We start from the raw sequence: 19,450 nt of genomic DNA, 5'->3' as shown, positions 1-19,450 counted from the left end.
CACAAAAGAAGGAGAAAAAAAAAAAAAAGTCAAATGTTTGAAACATTAGCGCAAGTAAATAACAGAATGTTATCATTGAGACAGTATGAATCGGCTACTTTTTCCTTGCCCTTGAAAATGTTTCTAAACAATGCCACTAGTTTGTTTTTGAGAAATGATGGTTAACATGCTGGGAAAAGGTCATAGTGAAGATGGCAAGAGATTGGAGGTTCATGGGTTCGATTTTATTGGTTTTCTATATCGTAAAAACATCACAACAGCAAAAAGAATGATGCTTATTATCGACAGAGAAATTATTGCCGCCATCTTCCAGCTTCTACCTCCAGCCTCATTTGAAACTAAAAAACAAAACAGGAAAGTAATGATCAATGATGCAAACAGAATTTTGCTGTAAAGCAGCTCTAAAAAACACAATAGTGTCATTGTTCAGCTGAAGTTGATTCAGTTCAATCCAGTTCAATAACTGTAAAGTTCATCAGTTAGGAAATTAGGTCAATTCTGCTATAATTCTGGAGAAAACAGTGATGTCATCATCTAGCTCATCTCAGTTCTCATCTCAGCTCATTCTCATGTCAATGCAATCAAATCATTAATATTGAACATTAAGCACCTACCTCAAACCGTAATTATTATTAAAATAGGGTTTAGATGATTTAACACCAAATTGCATTCAAGCTTCAGATAGGACAAGTAGTTACTTGAGGAGAAAATCCCAAGAAAACAAACTCTATAGTGAAAATCTATGACCCTGCATAGACATGTAGGAAATTCAATAACCCCAAGAAAAAAGGACAAAAGCAGCTTGTGTATTGAACACCTGAAGTCACCCTCGAGCAGCAGGTGAACTGAATATCCAGTAGAATGGAAACTCTATGCTCACACAGAGGTATTGATACATTTCATAAATGTTGTTTCAGTCTAAAAAGAAAATTTAGTGACCTGAGAAATTGTTGTTTTATGTTTTTGGTTGAGTTTCTTTTACTAAATGTGATCATAATATCTGCATTCAAATGAATGACACAATGTAACTTGAATGACAGTTACTGCACAAACTAGGTTTTCAAACCAAACTAGTTGTATGACTTTGTAACCAAATCATCCAGAGTAACCTGATGCTGATGATTCCCACAAATTATATTTAGAAGAAATCACAACCCAACATCTGTTCTTCCTCATATTTTTTTGTTTTGTTTTTTTGAATATGGTAAACATTATATCCATCAACTTTGCATCAATACAACATGTAGCAGTAATTTCATGCAATGTTTTTCTCACTGCTCGTTAAGCAAATAAAGATTGTGTTAAAACACTATGGGCTGATCAATGTTTCTTCTTTTTATGACTCTTTGTCTTGGTTAAATATAAAGAACTGGCTTAAAACAAGACATTGAGTTAATTTCCTTCCTTGTGGTTGTCTTGAATAAAGAGCGATTAAACATAATAGAACTAAGTTTGTTTTTTAATGTGACCTGTTCCAAAACTGGTTTAAACACATCCTGATTCATTCTTTTACAGTAAGGTGATAAAGTTTTTTTTTTTTTTTTTTTTCCGTTGACAGACAATGGACTCTTATTATAATAAACATGACCTCATGCACACTGAACATGTGCCTGCAGAATTGGAATGAATTCACAAACCCCCTTGCATGTTTGGATAATTTGGTAATACCTCCAGCTACTAATATCATACTGTTTAAATCCATTCAGTCATATTGCACTTATTCAGTGTCACTTTCAGACTTCAAACATCTTATTATATAGTCTACATTCATTATGGACAAATCATGGATATTAAAGCTGCTATACTTCCATTTTAATGTTGAATTTTAATATCACAATTTTACTTCACTAACCCCATTCTAAAGTGAATACGTTCTGACATGCAGTTTCAGTAGTTCAGAGTGAAAGAGGGTCTTTACCATAGCTGAGGCACACGGGTCTCTGAAGGTTCTGGTTCAGGAGGTGGTTCTTTAGCGTAAATGTGACATTAACTGCTGGCTTCTGGGCCTCATAGCTGCTCTTAACTAAATAAAGCCCATCTTCTGTCTGGTCATGGAGATCCAGGCGATAGCTGAGGTTCTGGCCGTGTTCCCCCAGCCAGATCACCTCAGGTTTGGGGAATCCCTCCGTCTCAAACTGCACTGTCACAGTTGTGGAGTTCACATGAATGTAAAACCTAGGCTCAGAGTAAAGAGCTGAGAAACACATACACAAGTTTAGTATCTTAGAAAGCAAAGATGTACCAACAAAAACTTTTAGTTGTTTTAAAAAAAGAATGTAATTTTCTCCATAATTCTGTACTGAATAAGCTGTCTGTGTTAGACACTGTATTACTGTTACAGGCATTTGACTACACAAATATTCAACAGATAATTGTATATGTATATGTATAAGACATATTGTATATCAGTTAACATTCAGGTTCAGAAACATTCTTTTGTTTTCCAAGCTATAATAATAACAGGGCGTAAAAAAAAAAAAGAAAAATTCTGGTTATTATAAGTCTAGCATACCCCCGTAGTCCAGCTCTATCTGGTCTTTTCCCGTCCCTTTAGCATTGCTCACTTGGCAAAGGTACTGACCGGCATCCTTAGGTCCAACTGAATTAATTCTAAGGGAGGCATTTCCTTTACCAAGCTCTGAAATAAACAATGATGTCCGATTATGGTATTCTGGACTCTGGCGGTCCAATTGGTCCTGCTGATAATAGAAACTGTGGACAACCTGTGAGTTCTCCGATCTTTGCCAAGTAATCACCAGGTTGGACAGATCAGGATCAGGGGTGAACTCACAGCCCAGAACAGCTGGATGACCCCGAATTGCCAGCAGATACCTGTCAGGAACATTCACCCTAAAAGAGGCTAAAAGAATGTGGTCTGACTTTAAATTTAATGTAAGATTTGACCTCATTTACAAAAACGTAAAGATTTTGTAGCTTGTATTCAGGGTTGAATCATGATCATGACCACCAGTACATTAAATGATAAAAACACCAACAACAGCATGCCACATGGGATCTCACTCAAGGGATTCACTTTAGTTAATAAATAAATATAAAACTTTTAATAACTCAACATCAATAATCAGATGATAAAATGTGTTTTTTTGTTTTGTTTTTTACTTAGAGTAAGGCTAAATACAGTAGTGTAACTGACGAATTTGTTATTTTATTTCTGAATAGCACCTTTAAAAACAAACATAATGAACTTTGTATTGTAGCCTACAATGAAAAAGAATGAATCCAAGTGTTGTTCTAATTCCAGCGGGACAACATGCGACTGCTTGAAAACTAATGGTGAAATGACTCTCGTATGACTGTAATAATGATTTATTTGTAATATTAATGCTCGTAAGGTTCATAGTAATTATACATGTCAAAACATTCGATTATAAATAAGCTTTTCTTACCAGCACCGATGATCCACGTGCAATACAAAAGAAACATTTGAGGCGAGACCATGGCGAGACTGAGCCATGCAAATATAGCAGCAGGGCGAACTACATTACGTGGTGTCAACTACCGTTTTGTTCGTTAAGTTCGTTAAGTTCGTTGCTCGTGTGTATGCAGTTAAGGTGACTCCAACTTAGAAAACATGCATTTATGTTCACAATAATTTATATTGTATGTTTATTATTTTTTAATTCTTATGAATTCTAGTCTATGATAATGTTTGTTCAAATAAATACCCATAGTGGCATGTATTTTCATGACAGCGTAAGTAATGGGTAGGCTATCTTAAGCTTTCACAGACTAGTAAAAATCAACATGAAATGAGCTTTTGTTAACAGGTTATATGTGCATATTTAGTACATTAACATTAGCCTATAGCTGTGTATGTGTTCTGGTTAAACAATTCCAGCAACAAACTTGTGTAAGCTAATATCAAACTGCAATGTTTGTGGGGTGAATTTAAAAGCAACAAGTACACATTTAGGAAGAGTTTTTGACTGTTTTAATTTCTCATTCTGCTGCCATGTATTTCCTTAGGAAAACATTTTTATTACAATCATAGTATATTAAATAGTAGATACAACCAAGATACAATGGTAAAATAAATCATCTTAACGTGAATCGCTGAAGAACCACATGTTTCTTCTTCTTCTTCTTCTTCTTGCTTATTAGCGGTTGGCAAACTAGCTTTTAGGTGCGTTACCGCCACCAACTGAACTGGAGTATGGAACAGCAATGCGGAAGGACTAACGTTACTCTTACTATATTAGATTAAAATATCTTCCTTGATTTCTTAATGTAATATGTCAACCAAGGTCTTTTATTTTAAACGTTTTGTGCGCATGCGTAGAGGTAGTTTCTTTTACTCGAAGAAGAGTAAAATAGTGTCAGCAGGTAAGACAATCATGAATGTTGTACAAAGGTTTAAGTGTGCTGAATTCGAACCACATACTAGTCGTACAACGTTTGCCATATCTTTATATGGCAGTATGCGGTTCCGAATTCAGCGGTCGTGTTTTTCTCAAATGGTTCTGCATAGCTTTATATGGAATCGCTATGTTGCATCTTGTTTTAAAATAAATGTATTTATAAATGTACTGACTTGTTCTTTTAAAAATAAATATCTCATAAACCGGTGAAGTGCTTTGTCTGTTTAGTGGTCGTGATCTTGTGGGATTTTCCACCAAAAATAATCAGTTTAACAGTGATCTCCAAGTTCAGAGCTCGTGTGTGTTATTGGGAAGGTGTGTCCTGCATCATCTTCAGCCTGGAGAGGGCGCTCGATCAGCATCCCTGTCTGTCTGTTCCTCAATCCTCATGGGAACCACAAGTCTGATACAAGCAACACGGTGTTCAAATAGGTCATGACATGGATTTATTTATTATTTTAATATGTTCCTTGAGGTTCACGTATTATATAGTAGAGGGACTCCTCTAACGAAATCCAAATTTTCAGTACTTTTTACTGTATCATTTTTTTATGGACCGTTGAACTTGGCAGAGAATGCACATTTTCTGCCCAATTCACGGCGCTGTTTCTCGGTAAAGACTAGAAGGGATACAGCTACGGACACTGGGCATGCGCAACATTAATATTGGGTCATTTAATTACTGTATTTGCATTTTTGTAAGGGTAGGTGTAGTCGTTAATAAAACACAATCTGATAAGTAGCAAATTAATTTACTGTTATTTTATTGTGAACTTTTGCCTCACTTCCGGCCACGTAAAATGATACACACCCAATTGTTTACTTTCACTTTACCTGACGTCTAATTTTCTCCTCATTATACAGAGGTCTGTGTGTCGGAGGGTTATTTTTATTGAGGTTCTGTAAGCTTTTAACTTGCGTATAATTATTATAAAAATTTCATAACTCTACGGATAGTAACAGAGTAAATGGAAAGTTTTGTTGCTAATTGAAATATTTGGCCAATCTATTCTTAACGATGTTATTTTGTTAGTGGGTACTAAGCTTCTAGTACATTTTCTTTCTTTTTTTACACTAATTGCAGAAGAACTAGAAGTAGGAAGTCTTACTTCTTATTGGGTTTAAAAAATGCTCCAACTTCTATATTGCATTTTAGCTAGCAGTGCAGGTAAGGTATTCAAAGTGTGTTCCTCTAATGTGTCTATAATAGCCTATTACATGTACAGCTGATGAAATATGTGTATGAATATTATTATGTTTACATGCAAATATCTTGTTAAGCATTAAATCTGGATGCATTCTGCTTACAGCTTCTTGTATGGTAAGCGTACCAAATGATCACTTGATTGCAGTCAGGGGTCATCCAGCTGTACTGGGCTGTCATTTCACGCCGTACCCCGACCTTTCCAGCCTAGTTATTGTGTGGCAACGGCAGGAGGACTCGCGGGTCGTGCACAGCTTCTATTATGAACAGAACCAGCTAGGCCATCAAAGTCCAGAATACCACAAACGGACCTCGCTTTATATTTCAGAGCTTGGCAAAGGGAATGCCTCTCTGAGGATAGATGGAGTTGGACTGAAGGATGTGGGTTGGTACCTGTGTAAAGTGAGCAACATCAAAGAAGTGGGAAATGCAAAAATAAAACTTGACTATGGAGGTATGTAGAATTTGAAGTTGTGAACCCTCACTGTCATTTTACAACAGAATGCTTAATAATGAAGCAAAATTAAATGGCATTTGTACATGGATGCTTTTACACAAATGGCATCCGAAAACAGCTGAGCTCTGATCACTGAATAGTCAATCTAAATGTGCGTGTGTGTGTTCTTTAGCCTTTTACTCCGAGCCCAGGTTGAGCATCCATGCAAACTCTACCACAGTGATGGTGCAGTTTGAGACGGAGGGATTCCCCAAGCCTGAGGTGATCTGGTTGGATGAACACGGCCAGAGCCTTATCCATCATCTGGAACTCCATGATCAGACAGAAGATGGGCTTTATTTAGTTAAGAGCAGCTATGAGGCCCAGAAGCCAGTGGTTAATGTCACATTTACACTGAAGAACCACCTCCTGAACCAGAAGCTTCAGAGACCTGTGATCTTCAGCTATGGTAAAAACCCTCTTTCACTCTGGGATACCAAAAGCAAACAATTCACGGTGTGCAGTAGTACTACGGAAAAACCATTTTGTAGTACAAAAAAAGGTTGGGTTCGGTGATACAAAATATCATTAACCTGATTAAAATAAAAAAAAGGAAGTCTATGAGATGTCCTCACTAATATCCATCCATCTTTACAACACAGAAGAAAGCTATTTTCTGTGAAGGTGCAAGACTTTCGATTCATTTGCTGCTATAGGTAAACAACTAAAAGAACAACAAAATGCAGAAAGCTATTTGTGATACAAACCAGTGTTAATTATGACAATACACTAAAATAATATGGTAAGACATACCAGTTTGCAATATCAAGCAACATAATGAGCTTTTATGTACAGCTAAAATAACTGGAAATGGATGAGACTGGAAGCCAGACACATTCAATTTACAAATGGCTGCACCCACTCTTGCATTAAAAATAATGTGGATAGCGTAACAAACGTTTTTGTGTCTGAATGTACCTGTAGATTTACTGTAAATCAAAAAACCGAATGAATATAAAATGAATGTAGGGTTGATCCATACTGTATCTAACAGATGTGTCCGTTTTAGTTCCAGGAGAAGCTGGAGGTGCAGTCACTGTCCCAGTCATAGTTCTCTCAGTTGTATGCATCATTTTAAGTGGATTTATTACTGTTTACATGCTGAAAGAGGTAAGGAGCAAATCCACATTAGCTTTATATGGTAAATGCCAGAAGCATTTGAAAGAATCCCTCCAAACCAGTGGTACTGCACCATAGCCATTTCAACAAGTTAACAATGTTATACTCCCTAAATGTGCAAAGAGAGCCTCAGCCAAATCAAATAAACAAAAAGCTAACTTATAAAAAGCAATATTGGGGTCTTTGAGCTGTAACAGGGCATGGGTTGAGTATCAAGGTGGCTATAAACCTTTCAACGGTATGCTTCCATCATTAATAACCTGCTATTATCCCTTTGCCACTGATTGTTGATTTATTTTCTCTGAATAACCTTAATTGTTTATATATTTTTAATTACTACTTTTGCACTTTTCACATGTTATCATACAAATTACAGTGGTTTCAACATTGTTGTTTCTTTATTCTTTTTACCTCAGCAGCTGCTAAATGTAATTGTCCTTTTAGGTGTACTTTGCATTCAAATCAAATCCATTTTTTTAAACATATAGCTCTATAGAATAGAGCAGTATAATAGTAATTACCACCAATGAGAGGTTATTTCATTTTATTTATTTGTTTATAATTTATGTATAATGTGCTCTGTGACCCTAATAAAGTGAACTTAAACAGAATTTTGTTCTCTGTGTATGGACGGTCATTTCTCTGAGTGAGTGAATGAATGATGACAAACTGTGTTTCAAGTAAATTATTCTGTTGGATAGAGATATTAGAAATCAAAACCAGTCTTCAAAAACAGTCTTCTGACGAAAATATTCTAATTAGGCTATATTTATGATATTATCACATTAAATAAAGCAAACCAGAGGTTAGTGACCTGGGAGCTCAGACTTTTTTGTTTGTTTTTAGATCAGGTCAACTTATCTACCTATTCAATACTCTTGATTTAAATTTTGTTCTTGGTTATGCAGGTGTTGTGTGTTCTTATCAACGGAACCAAAAGTCTTTTAATTTAAAATCTGTTTGCGTATGTATGACACATGAACTGCAGATCTGTAGCTACAATGGATAGACAATGGCCGCTTGAAATGAGCGGCGTTCATTTTGCTTTAACCCATCTTTTTGAGTTGGATATCAACAGGAAGTGAACCTGTACACAAACTTCTACTTTCATTTCGAAGTTGCCTACATTCTGATTCTACATCTGATTTTTTTAGCTAAACATTTTATTCATAGACCTAAATATTTAAAGGTTAAACCCCCCCATTTCAACGGATGGAAGAATCATCTGAAGCTATTTGCAAAATCTCTTCAATGCATGACAGCAACGCCCTGAAACTTCTCTCTTCTTTGGACTTGTTTTTGTTACTCGAATAAGATCCTCACCCCTTCTGAAATGGTGTCAACAAGTAAGACTGTCACGTATTTTGCAGAGTATTTCAAAGATATTGGCAATGTCGTCTAACGTTAACTAAATAAATTCGTCGCCACATACGCCTTGTTGAAGATAAATTGCAGACATCGTTATTAAAGGGCACGTGACGCTTTGCTCGAGTGTCTGTGCAAATCAATCAGTTTACATCTGAAAAAAGAAATTTGGGGGTGTTTTTTCTGAACTGTTCCGAGTAAACAAGAAAAATAATTGGATGATCAGTTGTTTCGCAGTTTTATGTAGTAAAATTTCCATTATGTGCATTTCTTCAAACATGTTGATTGTTGTTTTTAATGCATATAATAAATGTCTGTCCTAATAAATGTTTTCTCCAGGTGAAGTGCTTTGTCTGTTGTTGGTCGCGATCTTGTGGGGAGGAACAAACCCCTTCCTGAAAAAAGGCACAGAGGGCATTGAAGGGGTTCAGAGGAACAACAAACTCCTCCAGTTTCTGGCTGAGGTCAAATTCCTGTTTCTCAATTTCAAGGTGTGTTTTTATCATCCTTTTAAGCGCATATACCAAGTGCTTACGATTGGAGAATTGTAATATATATTTAATTTACTTTTTTTTTTTTTTTTTTTTTTTTTTAGTATTTGGTGCCATTCCTGTTGAACCAAAGTGGATCATTAATGTTCTACTTCACTCTTGCTTCTACGGGTGAGAAGATATTTTTTTTTCTTTTCAAGTTTCTAGGTATTGACTGTCTACGTTCTTAAGGATAGTATCATACTACTATTTATACAGTATAAATGAGCCTAAACCTGGATTCAGTCTCCTGCAGTATATAGGATGTATACTGTGCACAGAAATTCTGTATGATTAATATCTCGATGACCCATTACACAGGTCACAAATGAACAGTGTAATACAGAGCATACTGTAATACTGTCCCACAGTGCAATGCAACTGTTTCATGACTCAGGTTTTGAATCAAGCTGCTAAAAGATAGCAATTTTACACAAAGTATTGGATGCAAAATAATTGTTTTTATTACTAAGATGATACTGGTTGCCAGTTACTGAATTTAAATGCAATATGACCATGTGAAATGTGGTTGATTATGATTTCACTTTTTTAAATTTAGTTAGTGTGTGTTGCTGTTATAGCTGCAAAGTTACGACGCTCAAAGTTCAAAGCAAAGAGAGATATTTTCTTTTAAAGAATTCTGTTTAAGGACTACAACAAACAGCTGGTAGGGACTAAAATGAGCTTCTTCCCGGGTTGGTGACATCACTAACCCTAAAATTTACGTAAACCCTGCCCATGAGAACATGTAACAAATGGGTGAGGCCATGTTATTGCAATACAGTACATAACACAAATGTAATAGCATGTCATAAAAGCAAGATGACAACATAAGTTATAACCATAATTCAACTGAACTATACCGGTTACATCTTCATACAGCATATACAACCCCTGGCAAAAATTATGGAATCACCACACTTAGAGGATGTTCACTCAGATTTTTTTACTTTATAGCAAACAAACAAATCACAGATATGACACAAAAAAAGGTTTTGTTCAATAACTTAACATTCTGGCTTCAGGAAACATACCTCAAACAAATCCACATTTTTTTTATTTTTATTAATGGCATGTCTTTTTCCAGAGCAGTGTGGCGATTTCATAATTTTTGCCAGGGGGTTGTATTCTCTGACTCTGATCTTACAACAGTTACCACACGAGCGATGTATAGATTATCATGACAGAATATGCTAATCAATGACTTTAAGATAGTTAACTCCACATCAGTTACATAAATTAAGCAACTAACCATTCAGAAACGTCCTGTTGCATTCTACATGTTGTCACTTCTTGAGTCTCTCCATCATTGTCCGACTCCGGTTTAAACATAAAAGGCTGAACGGTTTCTGACATTTTCAGTGAGTCTTTGTGAGGCGCTGCTAACACTATGTGCTAACATGACCTCTTGAAACTCCGTCCTGCATTTCGAAGGACACACACAAAAACTGAGCATTTTTGCTCATCCTCAAAAAGTGACAAATTTAACATGCTATAAAAAATTATATGTGGGGTATTTTGAGCTAAAACTTCACATACACACTCTGGGGACATCAGAGACTTGCTTTACATCTTGTAAAAATGGCATTATACCACCCCTTTAAATATTTTAATTGCTGGCAGCATCATTCCCAGCATAATCACTATGCAGCCATGGAAAATTGTATTAGCCAGCATTAGAGTTGGATTTTTAAGTTCTGTTTGTTTTGTAGATCTATCTCTGGCTGTGCCCATGGTGAATTCCCTCACATTTTTGTTCACACTACTAATGGGTAAACTGCTTGGAGAGGAGTTTGGAGGAAAGAGTAAGTAGCTTTAATAACATCATTCACTCTTCTCCATAGTTAGACGGGTCTTTTACTCTCTGTCTCTCTGCAATGTAGGAGCTCTGCTGGGAATGTTACTCATCATGTCTGGAGTGACTGTGTGCGTCCTGAGTTCTGTCTCTGAGACGGACGGCACAGGGCTCCGCAACACAAGTGACCACTAAAACATGCCACTTAAGGCGAATGAGGAGAAAGCTTGGACCTTTAATCTGCTCCAGCTGTTGTGAAACATATTCACCTAAGTGAAAACTGACACAATATCTGTGCTGCTTCTTTTTCTGTATATGCTGTGAACTTTAACCAGGAGAAAACAATGTATAACTTTAAATCTGTTCTTGAACTGTTGGTGAAATCCAAATGTTTTGCAACTATGGAAATGTGGATTGTATGTGGATTGTGGGACATGCAAAATATTGGTACATATTGTATTATTAACAGAAGTTTATATGGATTTGTATAAATAAGGTGAAAGTGCCCATTATTTAAATACCTTTATTTTAAATGTCTTTTACATTGAGGTCTTATTTTGTTAGAAGAAATAAAAAATAAAAAATTTTCAATGAATCACTGTTACTTTGCAGGGTACGTTATTTTAAATGCCATTTTTTTCACCAAAATAATGTCAATTTCATAGTGATCTCCATGTTCAGACCTCGTGTGTGGATTGGGAAGGTGTGCCTCTGTCTCCTGCATCATATTCAGCCTGGAGAGGGCGCTCAGCATCCCTGTCTGTCTGTTCCTCATGGGATCCCCAAGTCTAAAACACACACAGAGAGAGCAAGACAAGGTGTTTCAATGATTTATCTTTACACCTAATTCTAATAATTGCTAAATACGTATGGGTAAGGCTGCAACATAAAATTTCCACTAAATGTAACTTGATATTAGACTATAAAAAAAAAGGATGCATTAAAGGGTTGGTTTACCCAAAAATGAAAATTCTGTCATTAATTTCTCACCCTCATGTTCCACACCTGTAAGGCCTTCATTCATCTTCGGAACATAAGATATTTTTTATGAAATCTGAGAGGTATATGACTCCACCATAGACAGCAATTTAACAATCACTTTCAAGGTCCAGAAAGGTACTAAAGACATTGTTAAAACAGTCGATGTGGTTCAACCTTAATGTTATGAAACAATGAGAATACTTTTTGTGCACCAAAACAAAAATAACAATTCAATAATATCCTCTTTTCATATGCTGTTTACGTTCAGCGCTTCCAGGTTCTACGTCAGAACGCGGGCTCAGTATTGGCAGACGCTGTTCATGTGAGCCGTATTACGCATCCATGTGATGCTGACGCAGGAGCCAGCCAATACTGAGCCGGTGTTCTGACGTAGAACCTGGAAGCGCTGGACATAGGCAGCGTATGAGAATGACACAGAAGATAAGATATTGTTGAATAAAGTTATTTTTGTTTTTAAGTATTCTCGTCACTTTATAAAATTAAGGTTGAACCAGTGTAGTCACGTGGATTATTTTAACAACGTCTTTAGTACCTTTCTGGACCTTGAAAGTGGCAATTCATTTGCTGTCTATGGACGAGTCATATACCTCTCGGATTTTATCAAAAATATCTTAATTTGTGTTCCGAAGATGAATGAAGGTCTTATGGGTGTGGAACGACATGAGGGTGAGTAATTAATGATAGAATTTTAATTTTTGGTTGAACTAACCCTTTACGTATATGCTACCACCAGCAATTAGATATCAGGCTTTTAATAGAGATGGCACCACTGCACTACACTAAAAATTAAAATATTATTAAATGCATTAAATATACCGGTTTAAAACTCATAAACTGACTGGCTCTTGCTGTGTTTCTTCACTTCGTGGAGAATGTTCAGATACCCTGGGTGATGATGGAGAAGATCTGGAATGCCGTGTGTCCGACTCCTAAACAGGAACAGAATGAAAGAATTATGCAGACCTGAAGAAAATCTGCATAATTAATTGAGACTATACTATAATCCCTCTAAACTGATTTAGTTCCATGTAAGCCCAAGTGAAAACACAATTAAGATGTACAACTACAAAAACGAAGTCAAAGTTCAATGCACAGTGTCTTACAATGTCATGTTTGTTTGAATCATGCGGAGACTGATGTGTTTCTCTCTGCAGAGCTGACGTGTTGTCCCATGTCTCCCTCTCAGACACTACAAACTCTTTCTCTCTGTTCTCATTAGAGAGATCAGCTGATGGACTGTGCAGTTCACCTGAATGCTTCTTAATTGGAACAAATAGTGTTACTTTATGATTGAGTTGTCATTACTTTCATTTCATGTGCATTTCACACACTCACATGATTTGTACTGGCTGGGTCAAATTGATCTCTTTCAGGAAGCTCTTCATCCTCCACAATATCTGCTTCTCTCTGAAATGTAACATTTTTAGAAAAGACTAGATAAGATGGGACAAAAGAAGGGGAGAGGTGTACCTGGTCAATGGGAAGCTCTACAGCTGTGTTTTCATCCTCTGCGACCTCCTCAGCACCTCGAACCTCCTCCCTCTCAGAGGCCTTAAACACACTGTGTTTATCTAACACAATTAAAAAATTATCATACAAGACAGACTGCAACAGGTTAATAAACAAAAAGGTTACATTTTATTTGGTAAGTATTTATTTATTCAGCAATCACCTGTTGCAGCTTTAGGTGGAGGTCTGTGTGTGGGTGGGTGTCTGCGAACTCTCACAGGTCTGGCGTAGAAAACAGAGTTCTCTTCTCTTTCTCCTCTCCTTCCTCTCCTCTTAACCAGCCGAGGGGAGCTCTCTCGCTCCACCTCATCTCCTGTGGACTTCACACGCCTACCTTCCCTCTGAAAGCAGACACCATTTACACAAGATATGTTCAATATAGTGGGTCAACGATCTGAAGCCTTTTTGGGTTCGGTTGAACGATGATGCTCTAGAGTTCAAAGCACGAATAAATAATTGTGGATTTAAAAAAGTACATTGTATAACAGAGAAACAAACAGTAATATTATAGTGTAAACAAGTAGAACATTACACAATGAATGTATTATTTAAAAAAAAAAAAAAAAAAAAGTGTAAAGATAATAAAAAAAATAAAATAATATGCAGATTTGGTTTTTACCTCAGGTGAATTCAGGAGGGTGGAGTCACTGTGGCTGTCCTGGGGAAAAATCTTTCTACTCTGAGTCGGATCATCATAAGAGAACAATAACGAACTTCAATAGAACAATTTGTCTTATGGAAATGTATTAGTCTGACACACTAAAAATAAATTTACAGCAGGGGTCCATAAGTCTGAGACTGCATTAAAAAGTAAAAATCTAATTTAAACCTGAAAATACAATTTTGGGGGGGGGGGGAATGAAGAAAAAAATCCTCTATTTATAATATTTTTTTTAATGATTTGTAATATTTTTTTAATAAAACAGAAATATTTAAGAAATATTTTAACTCCGCTGTATATTAAGTGTTAATAGTACCTCAATTCTTCTCTGTAATCCTCTGTCTCCTGCATAATGCCTACAGTGAAGACAGACAGATCCTATTTAACATGGTTTCATTTATACTTGCACTACATTTCAAAAGTTTGGGCTCAGTAACAAAAAATTTATACTTTTATTCAGTAAGGATTAGTGGTTCAACGGATCACAAAACTCACGGTTCGGATCATATCACGGTTATTAAGTCACGGAACGGATAATTTTTCGGATCAGCACAAAAAAAAATGGGGGGTGGGGGGTAACTTTGCATTTATTACGTAGCCCACTTTAACTACTCCGATTCCACAGCAGAAACTACTAGCCTAACTAATACATTATTAAAAGCAAATGAACAGACTGTAAAAAGAACAAACGTACACCAATTACAAGCATAGATAAATACAACATGAAGTTACAAATAAAGTATAAGGTCTAACTGTAGTATTAATTTTCGTGTACAGAAATGTAATAATTAAATGTAAAATGACACTGTATAAATTTAATATAGATTAATCTTTGCATGACAGACAACAGCAGGTATTTATAGGTTGCTGTCACTTTAAGAGTAAGACCCCATGCATTCACACATCCGATAGATACACATCCGAATGGCGCGAGCCTTGTATGTATGTGCGTCTGTGTGCACCGATAACAGCGTGGCGTGCGATACCGAATTAAATCCTCTTTTGCCTCTTCCAGCGCTGGAATGGTTTTATATCTATTTAATGTGTAAACTAGCAAGACAAAACACGTGCAAATGATAACCTTTCACTCTATTGCGGTTAAACTTGCAATTGATCCGCGAATCACATGCGTGCCGAACCGTGGGGCTTGGTCCGTACGGATCACGGATCAACAACGATCAGTTTAACCACTAGTAAGGATGCAATAAAATGATCAAAAGTGACAGTAAATACATTTCTATTTCAAACAAATTCTGTTTTTTGAATGTTCTATTTTAAAGAATCCTAAAAAAAATCCTTTTTGCTGAATTTTTGATCAAATAAATGCAGCCTTGGTGAGCATAAGTGACTTCTTTCAAAAAATATAATATAAAAATATTTTTAAAATCTTACCAACCCCAAACATTTGAACAGTAGTGCATGTGCATAAGAATTAAAGTATTGTTCATCTCAATTATCCACCATCATCACCTGTCCGCGCTGCTGCCTGTTGCTTTGTTTAGCAGTATCTCCACATATGGGAGTTTCTTGAACCTCTCTGTTCCAACAGCAACATAGCATTGCCCAGACTCCAGCTCGTCTGTGGAGGTCACCGTGAAGCCCTCCAGAGTACAGAGCCTGAGAGGTCAAAGGTGAAATGATTGTGGAAATCAAAACAACCACACCATTTATGAGGACTTGCTTCATACGCTCATCATAAAACATACAGTATGTATATTTTGATCACCTGCGCACAGCTCCTGTGCGAAGCATGGCTTTTTCCGAAATGAGGCTCAGGATCTGCTCTAGATTTTTCTGCATGTGTCTGGGAATGATCAGACGCATGGCAGGACTGAGGATGTCCCCGTTCCTAAATACACTGAATATGAGAGGGAGAATGAAGAATAAGCTTGGATTTCTTTGAAAGCATGAGAAAAACTGGTTTAACAGAGGAAAAGCATTATGTTTGTGCATTTAAATGTCTTGACTTCTCACTGTATGATGCAGGGCAGAGTAATGACCTTCCTCCATTTTGCAGAAACATTAGGCCTGACAAGTGCTTTAGCCTGTGAAAAGAGTATTTATTATTAATGGACAATTATATGTATTATTTTTAACAATGAGAATACTTGATTCTGATTAGTCAGTCGCAGCATTCTAATGCCAAATATTTATGTATAGTGACCGTTAAACTGTAAACTAATTCTTCACACAGCTTCACGTCGCTCAAATCACTTTGCTTCCTCTTAATTCTCACATAATACAAAAATTGCAAATCAATATTTAATGTCCATTTCTTTATTTGGCAAGTAGCTGTGTAAAAAGCAGGATAATGTGCAGTCAGTGATTTTAAATCAAGGATGTTGATGCTGAGTCAGTGTCCCCTGCTCTCAAGGCTATTATTAACAGTGGTTTTAGCAGCTCTGTGTGCAGCATTAAAGGGTCAGGCACTTAAACATGTCCTAACAAGCTTTCTGATCTGATATTACTAACAGCGTGTCTCCCCTGGCCTTCCATTGTTGGAAGGGACAATAACACCCCTCTCTCCCTCTCCTCCTCTTTATGACACACACCAACATCCACAGCAACAAAAAACACAAACACAACATAACACACCAGTAAACAAACAAACGGGTATGATTTTTGATGCATAATTACATATATCAACTTTAGAACACCGTAAAAATGTGATTTATAGCTTAATTAAATTTAAAAAGCAACAAATCAGTAATAAGTACTGAATTGACATACCTGTGTTGGCTCCACAGCTCTGAACATTGGACCTTTCTTCAATCCTGCACTCAGATAACTAAACACATATACAACGGACAAACAAATATGATGCATGTTTTAGCCATTTATCATAATATCAAGCCTTCTCCACAATAAATCTGGAATATGGTTTATTGATGAATGATCCTGAATCAATCCCAATAACCCATGTAGTATTTATGAATATTTTGATATATTTATATATTAGCTAATTTGTATTATTGTATTAATTCATAAATTTATTAAATGTATATAAATTTAATTTTATATGTTTTCTTCTTAATTTTAATTTTGTTATGTGCTTTTGTCATTTTTATAAGTTATTTATTAAACTTTTTTTTTTTTTGTATTTTAGTACTTCAACTTATTAAAAATTTATTTCAGTTTCAATATTTTTTTAGGTTTTTAAGTTTAAGCTTTTCATCTAATATTTATATTTTATTTAATTTTCAGCTTAATTTCAGCTTAATTTTAGCATTAGTTAATAACAACACTGACTTGATTTGATGTTTTGTTATTCAATGTAATAAAATTCATACATTGCTAAATGTGGCTAAAGTGTCCAAACCATAGTCCAAACACTGGGACCACGAAGTCTCAACATTTAGTTCAGACCAAATTGTTCCCTCGAAGTAAAAGACAGAATAAATTCAGAATATTCCCATTCTAATTGAATTCACACTTACTCCAGTTTCTTAAAACGCTCAAACCCTGCAGCCACATACTGTGCCCCTTGCTGTAGGTCAGTGAGGTCCGTGACCCGGTGGCCGTATCGTGGCGTATAGAGATTTCGAACAGCCAACGGCGCTCCAATACTGAGAGTGATATCATTAAGCAATGCATCCATGGTGGAGATTTGTCTCTGGTTGACCACAAATCTCCTTCCTGATCAAGAAGGACATGCATTTACACACATATATGAAATGACATGTAGTTTTATTTCAGAAATATATATATACCTCACCTGTCAATGGCTGGTGACTAAAGAAAATTTACCGACCATAAATATTTGTTACCAGCCATGAAATACATGAACAGTATTCCCCATTAAAGTTACAATCGTTATTCAGTCAAGAGCCATGAGTGATATATATATATATATATATATAACCGATTTTTACTCGCATTTGGCACTGTTAATTTTAGGCCCTGTATATGCTTTGACAGTGGCGTACTGCAATTATACAGAAAACTGTTTTAGAACCTGTTCTAACCTGAAAAGAAGGGGTCTCCATTTCTGTAGACCTTCACACTCTTGACGGGAGGCAGGTGATTAGTGACACCAGTGGATGCCATGACCCTAAACTAGCCACATTAACACACACCTGTAATACAAACACAAACAGAGATGAACCCCTATATAGGATAACTTACTTATGCCATCAAAATGTAACCATACATTTGATAACAAAACTGTAAAAGTACAGATCCAAAACTTATTCACACCTTAAACACAAAAACTCACACATTGATTCACTTACAGCTCAGAGATGCACTTTCATGCTCATGCAAATATACACACACTCACAATAAAATACTTACAAAGGAAGCTGATCACCTGGAGAAAAACTCATCTAAGTGTGGTCTGTTACTAGTAGTTGTGCAGATTTTTTCAGTGTTTATTTCTAATAGTAAATCCCTGAGTGTGAGAGACTCAAACACCTCATCCAGACTCCCACCCTTTCGCATACACACACTGAAGTGTTTCCTGGTTGCCATGGCAGCATTACTAACTATGGCGGCGGTGGGGCTTTACAACAACAATACGGAGAAGGTGAGGGAGGGGGAAAGAGGGTTAGAGAGAGGGCAGCAGAAATACTTCAATTTATTAATTACACGACCAAGACTATTTTACATCTATCTCCCAAAAAAATAAATAAAAAAAAATCGCTTTAATCTTCCTGAATAAATCTGTCCTTCCAAACGGCTATATCCAGGGTTGTGCAATAAAGTGTGAAGTGGTTATTCGTGTCCTTGGAGAATTACGCTCCTTATCATCACCTACAGGCCCGAGACCTTTAAACACAGGGACGTAAAGAACCTCTGTGGAGTGATAATGAAGAAAAACCGCCTTTCGTTTCATTTGCAATAAATGTAAAACAGCAAGCCTGAAATTTTGAATGGTTTTGTTTAGTCTAAAAGCCCTTATAGCAGCTAGGGCCTACTGAAAAATGTTTGATAATTAAATAGTAATCCTTAAATTCAGTTATATTTTGTAGATTGTCTGTTGCCAAGTCAATTTTATTTGTATAGCAATTTTAAAAATAGCCTATACATTGTTTCAAATCACGTTAACTTTTATAATGGGCTTTGGGCTACCATATAGTCTATATTTAGATATAGCGTATATTTAGATGAGAGCTGGGCGATAAAATCGTTTTGTGACGATATAAATAAGCAGTTCTGCTATATAATGTATACCTCTTTACGTGAGTGTACTGTATATATGCGGGTAAACATGGATATACTTATATATTCAACTTCATATGGTTGTAATAGTTCACATTTTGCGATATAAACAATCACGCAGTCGAGATTTGCTTTATATACGGTGTTGCTTTATGTGTGCGGTTAAATTTGAATGTAGACCTGTATATCCAACTTAAAAAAATAAATAAATAAAATAAAATAGAAACAGA

At 36.1% G+C, this 19,450-nt stretch overlaps 4 protein-coding genes across 12 annotated transcripts; 2 read left to right on the top strand and 2 right to left on the bottom strand.

Moving 5' to 3' along the window:
* Positions 1–202: 202 nt before the first annotated feature.
* Positions 203–3,621, bottom strand: LOC127525179 (CD276 antigen-like). The gene is made up of 4 exons (XM_051917544.1): positions 3,408–3,621; positions 2,513–2,860; positions 1,919–2,194; positions 203–338 (listed from the first exon to the last, which is right to left on the bottom strand). Exons 1-4 carry the CDS (start codon positions 3,457–3,459, stop codon positions 211–213), a joined length of 804 nt encoding a protein of 267 aa, XP_051773504.1. The 5' UTR covers positions 3,460–3,621; the 3' UTR covers positions 203–210.
* Positions 3,622–4,147: 526 nt separating this feature from the next.
* LOC127525176 (CD276 antigen-like) lies at positions 4,148–7,809 on the top strand. Of its 2 annotated transcripts, XM_051917539.1 has the most exons (4): positions 4,148–4,344; positions 5,690–6,037; positions 6,213–6,488; positions 7,089–7,809. In XM_051917539.1, exons 1-4 carry the CDS (start codon positions 4,254–4,256, stop codon positions 7,274–7,276), a joined length of 903 nt encoding a protein of 300 aa, XP_051773499.1. In that variant the 5' UTR covers positions 4,148–4,253; the 3' UTR covers positions 7,277–7,809. The 2 variants fall into 2 exon arrangements, with proteins under 2 accessions (XP_051773499.1, XP_051773500.1); XM_051917540.1 differs by having other exon boundaries at positions 6,213–7,809.
* A 437-nt stretch (positions 7,810–8,246) lies between these two features.
* On the top strand, positions 8,247–11,483 carry tmem234 (transmembrane protein 234). Of its 2 annotated transcripts, none has more exons than XM_051917553.1 (5): positions 8,247–8,544; positions 8,903–9,054; positions 9,159–9,225; positions 10,806–10,898; positions 10,977–11,483. In XM_051917553.1, exons 1-5 carry the CDS (start codon positions 8,532–8,534, stop codon positions 11,081–11,083), a joined length of 432 nt encoding a protein of 143 aa, XP_051773513.1. In that variant the 5' UTR covers positions 8,247–8,531; the 3' UTR covers positions 11,084–11,483. The 2 variants fall into 2 exon arrangements, with proteins under 2 accessions (XP_051773513.1, XP_051773512.1); XM_051917552.1 differs by lacking the exon at positions 8,247–8,544 and adding an exon at positions 8,658–8,806.
* Positions 11,396–19,334, bottom strand: dcdc2b (doublecortin domain containing 2B). 7 transcript variants are annotated; one of them, XM_051917514.1, is made up of 15 exons: positions 18,354–19,334; positions 18,026–18,136; positions 17,498–17,696; positions 16,791–16,848; positions 16,035–16,105; positions 15,787–15,918; positions 15,531–15,677; positions 14,377–14,416; positions 14,019–14,078; positions 13,563–13,740; positions 13,361–13,461; positions 13,226–13,297; positions 12,994–13,149; positions 12,730–12,819; positions 11,396–11,676 (listed from the first exon to the last, which is right to left on the bottom strand). In XM_051917514.1, exons 2-15 carry the CDS (start codon positions 18,105–18,107, stop codon positions 11,566–11,568), a joined length of 1,497 nt encoding a protein of 498 aa, XP_051773474.1. In that variant the 5' UTR covers positions 18,108–18,136; positions 18,354–19,334; the 3' UTR covers positions 11,396–11,565. The 7 variants fall into 7 exon arrangements, with proteins under 7 accessions (XP_051773474.1, XP_051773475.1, XP_051773477.1 ...); XM_051917515.1 differs by having other exon boundaries at positions 12,994–13,146; XM_051917517.1 differs by having other exon boundaries at positions 14,019–14,057.
* Between the last annotated feature and the right edge of the window lie 116 nt (positions 19,335–19,450).

Source organism: Ctenopharyngodon idella, chromosome 13, assembly GCF_019924925.1.
Source record: "Ctenopharyngodon idella isolate HZGC_01 chromosome 13, HZGC01, whole genome shotgun sequence".
Lineage (NCBI taxonomy): Eukaryota > Metazoa > Chordata > Actinopteri > Cypriniformes > Xenocyprididae > Ctenopharyngodon > Ctenopharyngodon idella.
Note: the sequence above shows the minus strand (reverse complement) of the source record. Positions and strands in the feature narration are given on the sequence as shown.